General features: G+C 40.4%; 1 protein-coding gene and 1 pseudogene across 1 annotated transcript; one reads left to right on the top strand and one right to left on the bottom strand.

Moving 5' to 3' along the window:
* Nucleotides 1-2,923, top strand: part of LOC100718813 (putative protein FAM10A4) — a 31,151-nt pseudogene extending 28,228 nt beyond the window's left edge.
* Nucleotides 2,924-5,683: 2,760 nt separating this feature from the next.
* Nucleotides 5,684-12,242, bottom strand: LOC100718540 (cytochrome P450 2A13-like). Its single transcript, XM_063252791.1, has 9 exons — nucleotides 11,997-12,242; nucleotides 11,559-11,724; nucleotides 10,552-10,701; nucleotides 10,143-10,303; nucleotides 8,909-9,085; nucleotides 7,863-8,004; nucleotides 7,258-7,445; nucleotides 6,624-6,765; nucleotides 5,684-6,130 (listed from the first exon to the last, which is right to left on the bottom strand). Exons 1-9 carry the CDS (start codon nucleotides 12,225-12,227, stop codon nucleotides 5,949-5,951), a joined length of 1,539 nt encoding a protein of 512 aa, XP_063108861.1. The 5' UTR covers nucleotides 12,228-12,242; the 3' UTR covers nucleotides 5,684-5,948.
* Nucleotides 12,243-13,494: the final 1,252 nt, after the last annotated feature.

Raw genomic sequence — 13,494 nt, 5'->3', positions numbered from 1 at the left:
CATAAATACATGGAAAATTATATAACCTTCTGAACAACCAGTGGACTACAAATGAAATTAAAGAAAAAGTAGAGCAATATCCAGAATTAAATGAAAATATGGAAACAACATATAACTATAACAAAACTATAATCAGTGGGATACAATGAAAGAGGTCTTAAGAGGGAAATTAAGAGCAATAAATTGTCATATCAAGAATACAGAATAAACACAAATAAACAACCTAATGCTTGATCTCAAGCTTCTAGAAAAAGAAGAGCAAGTTAAATCCAAAGCTTACATAAGAGAGGAAAATGTAAAGATTGTAGTAGAAATCAATGCAATTGAAACTTCAAAAACTACAAAGAATTAATGAATCAAAAAGCTGGTTTTTTGAGAGAATAAACAAAATTGACAAACCTCTAGCTAATCTTATCAGGAAAAGGAAAGAAAAAACAACCCAAATTCACACAATAAGGACTAAAAAGAAGGAAAATACTACAGATACAATGGAAATTCAAAAGATTATGAATACCTGATTGGAATATCTCTACTCACATAGAGTGGAAAACACAGAGGAAATGGACAGATTTCTAGAAACAACTACCAAAGCTCAATGAATAAGATAGAGTGGTTTTGAATAACCCCTTATCAGCTATTGAAATTGAAAATGTAACTAAAAATTTACTAACAAAGAAAAACCCAAGTCCTGATGAATTCACAGCTGAATTCTACAAGAAATTTAGAGAAGATTTGATGCTAATACTCTTCAAATTTTTCAATGAAATTGAAAAGGAAGCAATCCTCCCTAAATCATTCCTGAAGGCAAGAATTACACTGATACCAAAACCAGAGAAATACTCAACCAAAACGGAGAACTATAGGCAGTCTCAGTAATGAACATTAATGCAAACATTCTCAATAATAATACTGGCAAATAGAATGCAGCAAATCATCAAGAAGATTATCTGTCATGACCAAGTGGGATTCATTCTCGAAATGCAGGGATGGTTTAACATAAATGAAATACAACACATCAACAGAGCCAAAAACAAAAGCCATATGAATATCTCTCTAGATGCAGAAAAATCTTCTGATAAGTTCCAACACATGTTCATGATAAAAGCCCTTCAGAAATTTGGAAGACACAGTGTCTAACTCAATCTCATAAAGGCCACCTATGACAAACCAACAGTCAACTTTATACTAAAAGGACAAAAACTGAGAGCATTCACTTAAAATCAGGAACAAGACAAAGATGTCCACTATCCCCACTCCTATTCAACATAGGTCTCCAAACACTAGGAATCAACCTACCTAAGAATATAAAAGACCTATATGCTGAAAATTATCATGCACTAAAAAATGAGATGGAAGAGGATATTAGAAAATGGAAGGGTATTCCTTGTTCTGGGCTAGGAAGAACCAACATTGGGAAAATGGATATACTCCCAAAACTGTTATACAGATTTAATGCAATCCCAATCAAAACATCATCAACATACCTCACAGATCTAGAAAAAACAGTTCTAAAATTCATTTAGAGACAGAAGAAACCTAGAATAGCAAAGGCAGTTCTGGGCAAAAAGACTAGGCAGAAGGTATCTCAGTTCCTCACTTGAAACTATACTGCAAACCCACAGTGATAAAATCAGCATAGTACTGGCAAATAAATAGACCAGAGGATCAATGCAACAGAATAAAAGATGAAAACACAACTACAAATACACTTGGCCACCTGATATTTTACAAAGGGGCTAAACATTTTCACTAGAAAAAGCATAGCCTGTTTAATAAATGATTTTGGAAAAATTGGTTCTCCACATGCCAAAGACTGAAACTAGACCCATGACCATCACCATGCACAACACTGAAGTCTAATGGTTCAAAGACCTAAATATTAATACAGAAACACTAAATCTTTTGAAGATAAGTTAGGTAGAGGTCTTGGAGTCATAGGGGTAGTAAGAGAATTCATGAATAAGACACAAATTGCACGGGAACACTTCAAACTATCAACAATTGGGATCTCATATTATTGAAAAGTTTTTGCACTTCAAAATAAATAACCAACAGAATGATAAGAAAACCCACAGAATGGGAAAGAAGAATATATAAATATATTCATTCTTCTGGAAATTCTAGTCAGTTCTGCCTCACAGTAATTACCCACTTCTGCATTGCCTCACAGAGTCTGGGTCTGGGTCTGGGATTGGGCCCCAGCCTCCACAGCTGCAGCTCGTGCCATGCAAACCACAGATCCCCACAAAGTAAATGAGTTTTGGACTTCATGATACTGGGTAAGGTTGGAGCATCCTATACAGTGAGGAGATGAGCTTCCTGAGAGGGTGGAGAGCTTGTGGGGGTAAAATAACACCTGCTACTCATAAAGCTAAATCAGAAGATAATATCACCAATCTAAAAACAATAAGATGGAGAAAAACATAGAGACAGATGAGCCGTCAGTGAGGAGAGTAATCTAGAGATCGACCATGAAGGTGTAATTGAACCAGAAACTGATACCCCCTCAAAAAAATGGAAGATGAAAATGTAGAGATAACTGAGATTGATCAAGCAAGGAAAAGAAAGGAAGCCATTGATGTTTTGAAAAATGGTGAACTACAGAAAGCCATTGACTTGCTCACAGATCCCATCAAGCTCACTCCTCGCTTGGCCATTCTGTGTGCCAAAAGAGCCAGTGTCCTCATCAAATTGCACAAGACAAATGCTGTCCTTCAAGATTGTGACAGAAATAAAACCTGATTCAGCCCAACTGTACAAGTGGCAAGGGAAAGAACACAGACTTCTGGGCCATGGGGAAGAAGCAGCCCATGACCTTGCCCTTGCTTGTAAACTGGATTATGATGAGGATGCAAGTGCAATGCTAAAAGAAGTTCAGCCAAGGGACCAGAAAATTGCTGAATATTGAACAAGGTATGAGTGAACATGTGAAGAATGAAAGATCAAAGAAAGAACAGAAAGGTTAAGAAGGCTGGAGAAGAGCATGGGAAGGCTCAGAAGGAGGAAGAAGCCAGATGACAATCAGGAACTTAGATTGGCTCTTTTCCAGGTGGTTTTTGTTGTACCCCAAAAATGAGACACCAAAATGTTGTCCTAAAAATGGGGCAAGACGTCTTTTTAAAGGAAAAAGAGCACTTTTATTTAGGCCAGCATCAGCAACACAGTGCAGTTAGAGTTTGCAAAGCTATGTAACTGGGTTAAAATTTTGACAGACTTCTATAGAAAGAACAACTGCTAAGTAAATGATTTATAGGGAACAGAAATGAGGAAATTATGGAAAGAACTATTACAAAGTAAATGATGGGTTTGGAACAGGAATGAGGAAATCCTTTGTTCCCCTTTGCTTGAAGACAGAGAAATTTCGCAGGAATTTACAATCCTTGGTCAGCTAAGGAATGAGGAAGACCTTTGTTTCCCTTTGCTTGAGGACAGAGAAGATTCCCAGGAATTTATAGTCTTTTGTCAGCTAATTTCAGCATTTAATTTTTAGATACTATCTGTCCCTTGCAGAGGGGAACAATGGTTAACATATCAATCAGGTCACCCAGGAATATGGCGCATACAGAACAGTATGACAGCTCTATAGTTATTTTACAACAATGTGGTCTGTGCCCCAGGGTGTCCCTTTGTGGAAAATAGTTGTGTTTGCAAAGGGAATTTACAGGTAATTTGGTCATATAACTTGGGCTTTGGCAAACATAGCACAGGATGAGGAAGCTGTTTTTTTGCAGTGTACAGCAGTTTTCCTTGGGAAATGCCTTGTAATTTCCCAGGAGGGACATCTGGAATGGAAGCAGGCATGGCAGGAATGTCTGGGCTCAGTGAGATTCACAGTGATCCAGAGGTACTTGCAACATGCAGGATCCAGATGTTATGGTGGCCTTCCAGGATGTGGCTCAGAATACTTTATGTATGTCAAAATGCCACTGTAATCCAAAGGTTATGAATTTCGTCAGTAAACTGTCAGCCAAATTTGGAGGTCAAGCATAATGCTCCTCTGAAAAAGCCCTTACTAAAAGAAAAGCAACCTAGATTACTTAATGGATGTCACAATGATACAAATCAGTGTACCTCTGACCTACTCATCAAGGGAGGTGGGGTGCTTCTAAGATAATCCTTCCCCTCTGCACAAAATGGAGCTGAAGTGCTTTACAATGGTTTGCCATTAGGGTATTTATTCAGATAATGTTTTCCTACTAGGAATTACAAAGCCTATTTTTTAAACTTTACAAAACATTTAAAACAAATTTAAAATGTCTGTAAACGTCTACATTTATCTCTATTAATCATTTTGGATTTTTCCTTTGAATTATTGGGCAAGAAAGATGCTTAAGTTTGAAGATTCATGATTCCAATCTGAGTGAAATAAAGTTCTGTTTTTCTTTTTTGTGGGCAGCAAATCTCATTTAAGAAGATAAAGTTTGAGTTGGATATATAGTTATTAAGTCATTTTGATGTGGCTTTTTAAAGGTTTTACTTTTCTTTCTTTTTTTAAAAGATGATATATGCAGTGTGACTATTGGGAATACCAGTGTTGGAATATAATCTGGGCAGGGACTGATACCAGAAAGGCAACGGCAGTTTTACACAATGTTTTATGTAATATGTAGCCTTGTGCAGTTTTCCTTTAAACCTTACAATGTGCTGAAGGGATGATCTTTCTTCTAAGCCACAGTGCAGTTGGGTTTTTTAGATCTGTTCTTGTCCAAAATACCAAATAAATGTTTCATCTTATTTCCACTATGGGGAATAGTTACAGTTATAGTTATAGATAGTTATAGTACTAACTTCAATTAGTTCACTGAACAGACAGATTTCTTTTATATTATTTTCATCAGATTTTCATGCCTATATCTTGTAATATGAGCAACTACTTTGAAGATAACAATGCATAATATATTAATTGTTATTATCGACCTCCTACCTTGTTTTGAAATTTTATTATTCTATTTTTTTTAATTGAAAAGAGGAGAGAATGCCATGGCAGCATAGGTATTCAGGCCTTTCCTGAGGAGAATATGGAATTGCACAGTTGGGTGCACTACTGTGCATATGAATGCATAATAGTCATAGCTATAGGGTCTGGGGATATAGCTCACTGGCATAAGCACCTGCCTTGCAAGCAGGCAGTCGTGAGTTTGATCCCTGGTACCGATAAAAAGAAAAAAAAGAGTAAAAACAAAGTAGTCATAGCTATGCATTGGTCCAAAGTTCTCCTGGCCTTGTATGAAAATGTTTTTTTTCCTTACACACATATAATTAAGAGGTCAAATTCCTACATCCCTGGCTGAGTCTGACTCAGACACAGTGGTCTTACTAGGTGAGGAGCACAGAATGTGATGCACTTCTGTGCAAGCAGTGTGTGAATGAGCAAGAATGTGAATAAGTGAGGGGTGAAACCAGAGTAATTGCCTACCAGGGCTCTGCAAGGTCCCCTGGGAAGGGAGCTTTGGGGTGGCTTTCCAAACTCTTCCCTAGGGGTCTGTGCTGAACACCTAGATATGTGTTCAGTAATTTGCTGTACAGCATTGTTCTTTGGGAACTGAGCTAATGAATTAAACTTTCTCTCAGTGATTTCAGCTGTAAAAATAGCATAAACAATGTTTCTCCTTGGATGTATTTGAGGACAATACATGAGGACATCATGGGATGCTTTTACCACAGAGCAAACACAGAATACTGCTCAATGAATAATAGCTGTAATTTATTATCATAATTATTATTATAATCATGCATAGCACAATGTATGCTTTTCACTTCATCCAGTTGGAAGACTCTGCCTTTGGCAAAGCAAGAAGCCTGTTCTCCTTGCCCTATCCCTCTTGGCCCTTCATTTGTATGTAATATTAGTCAGGTTCCTTGGCCACGCCCCTACCTTTAGGCCTACCCTTTGTCCCTCCCTTTTCCCCTTGCCCTACCAACTTGCCCATCCCTGCCTCACTCCTGGATCAGCGGGGAAGGAAGCTCATGGTGAAATACGGCACAACCCTGCTAAATCCCACAGGTTTTGGAGACACATAGATATCTTCAGGTGCTTGTGGGGACTTGAACCGGAAATTCTGCATAATGATGGCAAAGAAGAGAAAGAGCTCCATTCTAGCGAGGCCTTCCCCAAAACAGTTCCTCTTTCCTGAAGAGCAGAGGAGGGAGAGATACAGATGAAATGAGCATTCATTTATAACTTGCTCTGTAACACCACCATGCTATGTCCTCCCGGGGAGGTATTTCAAACAATTTGGTGTGAGAGATCTTAGGGAGGTTTTCATCCTGTCTGAGCCTGTTTCCCTTGTACATTAGGTGATGCTGGTGCAATTGATCCATGCCCGATTGTAGCAAATGGAAGTTTAGATGCCCATTCTTCCCAAATAGACTCTCAACATGGGTGTAGTGCTAGCATTTCCTGTCCACAAGCCTGAAAGGGCTTTGATAATCTCACTCCTTGATTTGATACACATATTTGATAATATGGGTTTGAGGGCCCATATTTTGTTGGTTGAGAGGTATATTGCACAGTAACTTCCCAGCTTGATAAGCATACTAGGCTGCACCTGATAGAGGAAACCAGTAATAAGCTGCTCCTCTTGGTTTTAGTGATGGCCTGGAAGCAAACATTGTTCTCTTACCAAGGGAAAAGGGTATAAAACCATCATTCTTTTTAAACTGGCCCTTCTCATCCAGAAAATGCTGAGGGTTGAAATCTTCTGGGTTGGAGAAGAAACTATAGTCTGTCAGCACAGAACCCAGCATAGGGAACACTTCAGTGCCCTGTCAGGGAGGAGAAAGAATATTGATAAGCAGTGCTGACATAGGAGTGTGCAGAAAGCATAAAGGTGTTAGAGGGGAATTGGAGGGACCTAGGAGATGTTTTGGGGTAAATGGTGTTGGTGTGTTCTATGGAAGGAATTTTATGGGTGCATATTCCTTGAGACAAGATGTTTAAACGAAACAGGGTTCTTATTTCTGATGATTGAAGGGTACAGAGTCCATGACTGTCAAGGCAGGAGGTTAGGAGCACTTGAAGGTTCCCATATACTTCTATAGGTACCTTGGGGACATAGAAGTTAAGCCCCTGATGCATTAACAGTGGGGGAGACACAGAAATTAAGAAATTACTTATGGAAAGGCTAAAGGAGCATAGTAGTTAAGGAGTCCTTTGATTGAAGAGGTGTGGTATGAGCTGGAGATCTTCTGATGGATATGGGGTATTGAGACTCCAGGGAATGGTTGGCTATTCCTCTAGAGTGGGCAAGGCAGCACCTTGGGAAGAAAGAAATCCCGAAATGTAGTGTTCTTGGTGATCTTGCGAGATACACCCACGGGGGCAAAGTTTGCAAATCTTTGGATCTCATGTATCACTGCCTCCAGGTAGGGCATCTTCATCCGGTCCTCGAACTGGGGTTGTCGGTTCTTTCCAATCACTCGGTCAATCTCCTCATGGACCTTGGCTGTGGGAGAAGTGGAATATATTTTGGCATCCAGGGGCCTCACATCAGGAACATCACTCCAAATATGTAGAACTGTATGTATGACAAATATTTATGTGTGCATGTAGCACTTTCACAACAGATGCCCATCATATTATCTGACCAACTCTAGTTACTGTGTTTGTGCAAGAATTGTAGAAAAAACAGAGGAGAAAAATATTCAAGGTAGCCCTTGGGAGAGGCAATGTGGGTCAAAGTGGTCTCACCAGAGGAGAGTTTACCAACAATTTTGACAATTTCAATATTTTGATAGCTGCCCATCTCTGCACATCAGGGTGTGTAAGAGGACCCAGAATCTGGAGAGGTTAAGTACCTGCTACAAGCTCAGGTGAATTTGAAGAATCTGTGTCCCACAGCTCCCTGCCTCCTCGGACTTACCTTCCACTTCTGGGTACTTCATGAACAGCAGGAAGCCAAAGCGCAGAACTGAGCTGACAGTCTCTGTGCCTGCATAGAATAGGGTCAGTATGGTCATCAACAGGTTCTCCATGTCGAATTCAGTGTTGGGATTCTTCTTCTCCTGCAGTAAGAGAGATCATCTGTCTGAGACCATTTATTCCATCCTCGAGGATCTTCTGGAGTTTTGCCTTGGGCACGCTTATCTTAGGTTCAAATCTAAGGTAGGAAGAGGTACTCTAGATTTGCCATGCTCCCTAGAGTTTCCAGGCTTTTATCCAGTCCACCTGGTCTCCCCAAAATGCTCTTGTCATGCTCTTTTCCTGGATGACTATCCTTTCTTTCATTATCAGTTTTTTCAGTTGTAGGGATGCTTATAGAGAAACGGAATGAGATGTAGAAGGAGGATTAGAAATGTCAAGAAGGCATGTCTCAAGTGATTCAGTCAAATTTTCTGAGAACACTATGAACCTTTGAAAAAATTTTCCCTTTCTCACAGGTTTGAAGGTTGATATCCAGTTGGCTGAAGTTCCCTTCAAACATCACACAGTAAGGCCAGGACACCTGTCCACACAGATTTACCTGACAATCAAGGTAGCAAAGTTTAGAACAGGGTAACTGAAAACACCAGCTTTACAGTCAGAGGTAGAATCTACCACTTATTGCTGTGGTTTCAGGAAAGCTGCTGACACTCTTGGCTGCAGTTTACCCATGTGTAAAATGGTGCAATAAAATAACATTGCTCAAGAACCATTATGGGTGTTAATAGGAAAATATCATGGAAATATGATAAAGCACTGCCTAGCACATGTACTCCTATAGACATGGTTACTATTATGATAACTTTGTACTTGTTCTGCATTGAATTAGGCTTCAGTAGACGAGACACAAAGTTCAATTATGATTGAGATTAAGAGGATTCTTACAATGGGGAACCAATTTGAATGTGGTTCAGGTCCTTCTTCCTCCCTACCTTAATTTACCCTCTTCCCAGCTTTGATACTTTCCACCCTGACTGTCGCATGTACCTCCTGCATGCGAATGAGAAAGGAGTCAATGAGGTTTCGTGGTGCATTGGGATCCAGTGTGCGCTGGTTCTGCTCCACCTTCTTGATCATAAAGTTCTTCAACCCCTGCATGTTTTTAAAGGCTTCTTGCTGTGGTCCTGGCAAGTGTTTCATCACTGAATAAAATATCTCATAAAGCTGGAAGTGGAAAAAGAGAGTACAACAGAGAGACAGCTGTCAGTTCTCAGGAGCCAGTAGTAGTGGGAACTGTTTCAGGGCAAGGAAATCTTTGGGGCAGGAATCTATACAATATTTACATATTTAGCTTAGGGCCAGTGGAAAAAATGTGAAATTTTACATGGGGGTTAAGTGTGGGGATCTTTGTGCAAAAATTAAGTGAGATGATTTGAGGTACACATGTTCAGAAATTTCAATGATTTGGGAATAGACAAAACCAGGCCTCAAGGCATTCAGGTGGGATTGTAATTGTGGATTACCTGCTTAGGTGTTCAGGCTTTAAGATTGGCTAAGTTGTAGTCCATTTTCTAGTTGGGCTCTTTTATTTAAATTGGGGGCTGATTTTTCTGGTGTGCAGGCATAAAGTGGGGCTTTAGTTTAGGTGCTCTAATAGAGGATAGCTTTTCTGGCTGCATAGGGGTACCTGCATAAGGGGAGTGAGTGAGCTGGGTTGGAGAGCAAGGGTTAAGTGCTAGAGGGAGTAACATGCCCAAATACTTTCATGTTTAGTTATCTTGGCTCTTGTATTTGTGCAGTCCTTTGTGTAAATAAGTGAGATGAATGTCAGACACTTTCTAGATATACCAGTGGGCTGCTCTGTTATATAGAACTTAAATTATTTTGGTAACCTGAAATGTACAACATCCAGTTTCAGGTATTCAGAAATAGCTGAAGTAGTCACTTACATAGTTGTTACAACATTCAGTAAGACAAAATTGGGAACATCTTCTCAAGATAAAGGTAACTTTGGATGGGAACACCTGCTTAGGTGAGTGCTGAGAGGAGGACAAGTATCATTCCTCCAGGTTGTTTGGAGATGATCGGTTGAGATATCCAAGAATCTATAGAGATAAGGTATTAAGCATCTTTCCAAGTGTGGTGTAACTTGTGAGTTGTCCTACAGTGGGTGCTGGCCTGCAGAGGACTTTGTAGAAGGTGGAAGCTTGGGACATCTGTTTCCCTCTGGATGTTACTGACAGGTTGATTGTGGGTAGAAGGCAATGCTGGAATATGTTACCTGTCCCACAGGTGAGGCTGAAAATCTCTTGATTCTCTGAGTTAATTGTAGCAGTGAAAGGAACTCTTTGTCCTCATATTCAAAGCGGTCTCCAAAGACAATGGAATTCATGACATTGGAGACCGATTTGCTCAGGTAGAAGGTGGGATCGATGAAGGCTCCTGTAAAATGGCACAGAATCAGGAAGAGACAGGAATTGGGAGTGAGCCAAATGGATGGAGGGAGTCGGGCTGACCATTTGAGGAGGTGCTACAGTGTTGAGCCAAATATACGTAGTTATCATTAGACCCAAGGTCTGCAACACCTGGAGCCTTCCCCCAGATATGTCCCCATCCCGCTGCACACAGCACAGGTCCTTCTTGTCAGGTGTTTCCTTCTCCTTTCCAAGCACGTTAGGGTCCCTGCTTACCACGTGTGGCCTGAATGGCCTCAATAAGGTATCCTGCTTCTTCCTTGATTCTCTCCTCAATGCCACGTTTGCCCACACCAAAATCCTTCAGTGTAGAAATGGAGAAACACCGAAGTTGCTTGGAAAACTCCCAGTTCCTAAATCTCTCACCTGGGGAGGTGAATGAAAAGCTAACAGGTCAGAGAAAGACCAGGAAGGCCAGAAACTACCCACAAAGGAAGCTCTCAGTAGAAAAGGACTGTATGAATACAGATCTAGAATTAGGGTATTACAGCTACAAACTCAGAGCCAGGATCCGACATAAATGGAAAGAGAAAGATACTGATTTGGAAGAATACAATCAGAAGGAAGACAAGGAGAGGCAAAGTAGGTGTAGAGAAAAAAATGACTCAGAGACATTTCACTGGAAGAAGGAAATAGAGTAATGGGAGATCAGGACAGAAGAAAAGGGAGTGAGATTATTTTTGTACCTGTAGGTTGATACAAAATTGTGAAAAATTATAAACTGAACTGGATAAGAGAGAAAAACAGCAAAAGACAAACCAAAACCATCTGAAATGAGAAAGTGTTGCCCCAAAAGCAATGCAACCTTAAAGTAGACATTGTGCAAAGTTCTAACAGTAGAAGAAGTGGGAGATGAAGACAGAAACAATCATGGGAAAGCACAGCAGCTAAAGATGAGCAAAAAAGATGCCAGATACAGTTAGAGGAGCAGGATTCTACTATAAGAATCAGAAGATGTTCTAAGACATGGACATATCCAGAGAAAGAGACAACGTGTACTGAGAGAGAACAGAGAGACAGAGACAGAGAGACAAGGGGAGAAATTAGGACAGAGAAGGTTAAAATAAGTCAGAGAATGGCACAGGGAGAGATAACATGTGGAGAAGGCCACCAGAAAAATCTGTACACAACATTGTGTGCACAGGTGGGTCCATTGAGAAAGCAGGGAAAACAACCACACCAAATCTACTGGGCCACTTTTTCCCTCTTGATGTCCCCCTCACCATAGCCTTGGAAGAAGAGCCTGTTGAAGGTGAAATTTTCACTTCTCCCACTAAAATCCTCAGCCTGGTCCACCAAAGCCTCCTTTATTGCATCATATCCACACAGCACAACCACCCGGCGAAGTCCCAGATAGATGGTGAACACTGGGCCATAGAGCTTGCTCATCTGGTGGGGAATGGGTGAGAATGATTAGATCAGTTATTCTCTGAATAGGACAAGCGCCCAGAACTAGATCCTACGATGCATTTCCACCCAGCCTCTGACAGTCAAGGCATCGAACACCCCAAGATACATTTTTTTCCTGGCTAGTATTTAGTTGCTTAATCTTCAAAATCCCCCTCCTACGGCTGCCTTATTCTGATGAGTACCCTTCCTCTAAGTGTCCTACAAAATACACAAACTCTACCACAGCCATGCATCCCCTTGCCTGAAGTTACCTTCATGAGGCAGCTGTACATCTTATTTATGTCCACCTGCAAGTAGTTTCCAATGAGAGGCAGTGGAGTGGGTCCAGGAGGCAGCTTTCCCCAGAGCGTTCTCTGTTTCCAGACAGACATCAAGGCCATTACACCCAAGCAAGTTAGCAGAATCAACAAGAGTATCCCTGAGGCCAGCATATTTGCAGTGAGATTCACAATCATATGGTGATGGCTGAGAGGCTTTTTCATTTATACTCCTTGACAAGGAAGTGTGGACTTTGTTCGTCTTTATTTAATCATTTCCTTTCACCTCCCAACCACACCCCCAACATGCACCCAGCCTAGTTTGTGCTACCTGCAGCTAGATTGGGGTGGGATATTTGAGCAGATTCACAAATAGTGTCTTTACTGTAAATATTTACCCTGGAAGAGGAACAATTTGAGAAATGAAGATAAATAGGGGTAAGAAATTTGCTCAAGAATTGAAAACATTAGAATATTTCACAGTTAGGTACTTGAGTTCTGGAGGTTTAAATCTAGTTTGGGAAGGGCCTTCACAAATGTCAATTTTGAGATCTATGATAAAGAAAAAACATTGGATTTCATTGGATGTGACATGAATGTGGCTGTAGATTTGCGATTGTTGGTGAACATGGGTATAAAATTAGAGGATTCTAGAAGGAGGATTTCATGATTAGTTATTTGAGGGTCTTGAGTGAGAAGGCTCAGAACCGTGGATGTGTAGTTTGTACAAGCATATGAAAATTCCAGTCAAATCCTGGAGTCAACATCTGAGCCTAGAGGTTGACCTGCTTGAGTTTGGCCCCATACTATCTATTAACACCTAGAATCCTTTGTGGAATCTTCAAGGTGCATCCAGAATGGATCCCTTAAGAGTCTAAATATCCACTACCCTTATGTGACTGGGATCAAGATAAGATGAGAATATCACTGTGATCACAGTTTGCAGAAGGACTGATCAGGTCTTGTGAAATGCTCTTAACTATCACACATATTGTGGACAGTTCTAGCTTTCCCAAAGATACTAAGTTATAAAAAGCTCCACTAGATTTTGACCCAGGCACTTAGCTAATTTTGTTATTAATGTACTTAGGACAGAACACTGAGGCTGGACATGGAGCAAGTACATCAGAAGGCTTTAAGCTAAAGTGCTTAAACTCCTATCTATTCTACTCCACATTTGCTGTTTCCTCATTATGGGCTTTGTTTTCCTACATAAGTAAGCAGCATTTGAGAATGCAATGTCATATTTCAGGGTGTTTATTTTTCTTCAGGGGTGTTCAGGGCTCTAATGAAAAGTTATAGGAAATCCACTCCAGCAAGAAAGACATAGGTAAACTCCAGGGTAAGGAACCAAAATTGACCCTGGGATGCTGAGGTTGGGAGCAGAGAATGGAAGAGTGACCCTTTCATCTTCCTGTCCTTGAAATTTTCCTTTAATAATAGTAACTATTACCCTCCTAGAGTTTCTGATGTTCCAGGAAGAACAAGTGAA

This window comes from Cavia porcellus, unplaced genomic scaffold, assembly GCF_034190915.1.
Source record: "Cavia porcellus strain 051 isolate PalLab524CR breed Dunkin Hartley unplaced genomic scaffold, mCavPor4.1 scaffold_7, whole genome shotgun sequence".
In the NCBI taxonomy this organism is placed as follows: Eukaryota; Metazoa; Chordata; class Mammalia; order Rodentia; family Caviidae; genus Cavia; species Cavia porcellus.
This window is presented reverse-complemented; position numbering and strand designations above follow the sequence as displayed.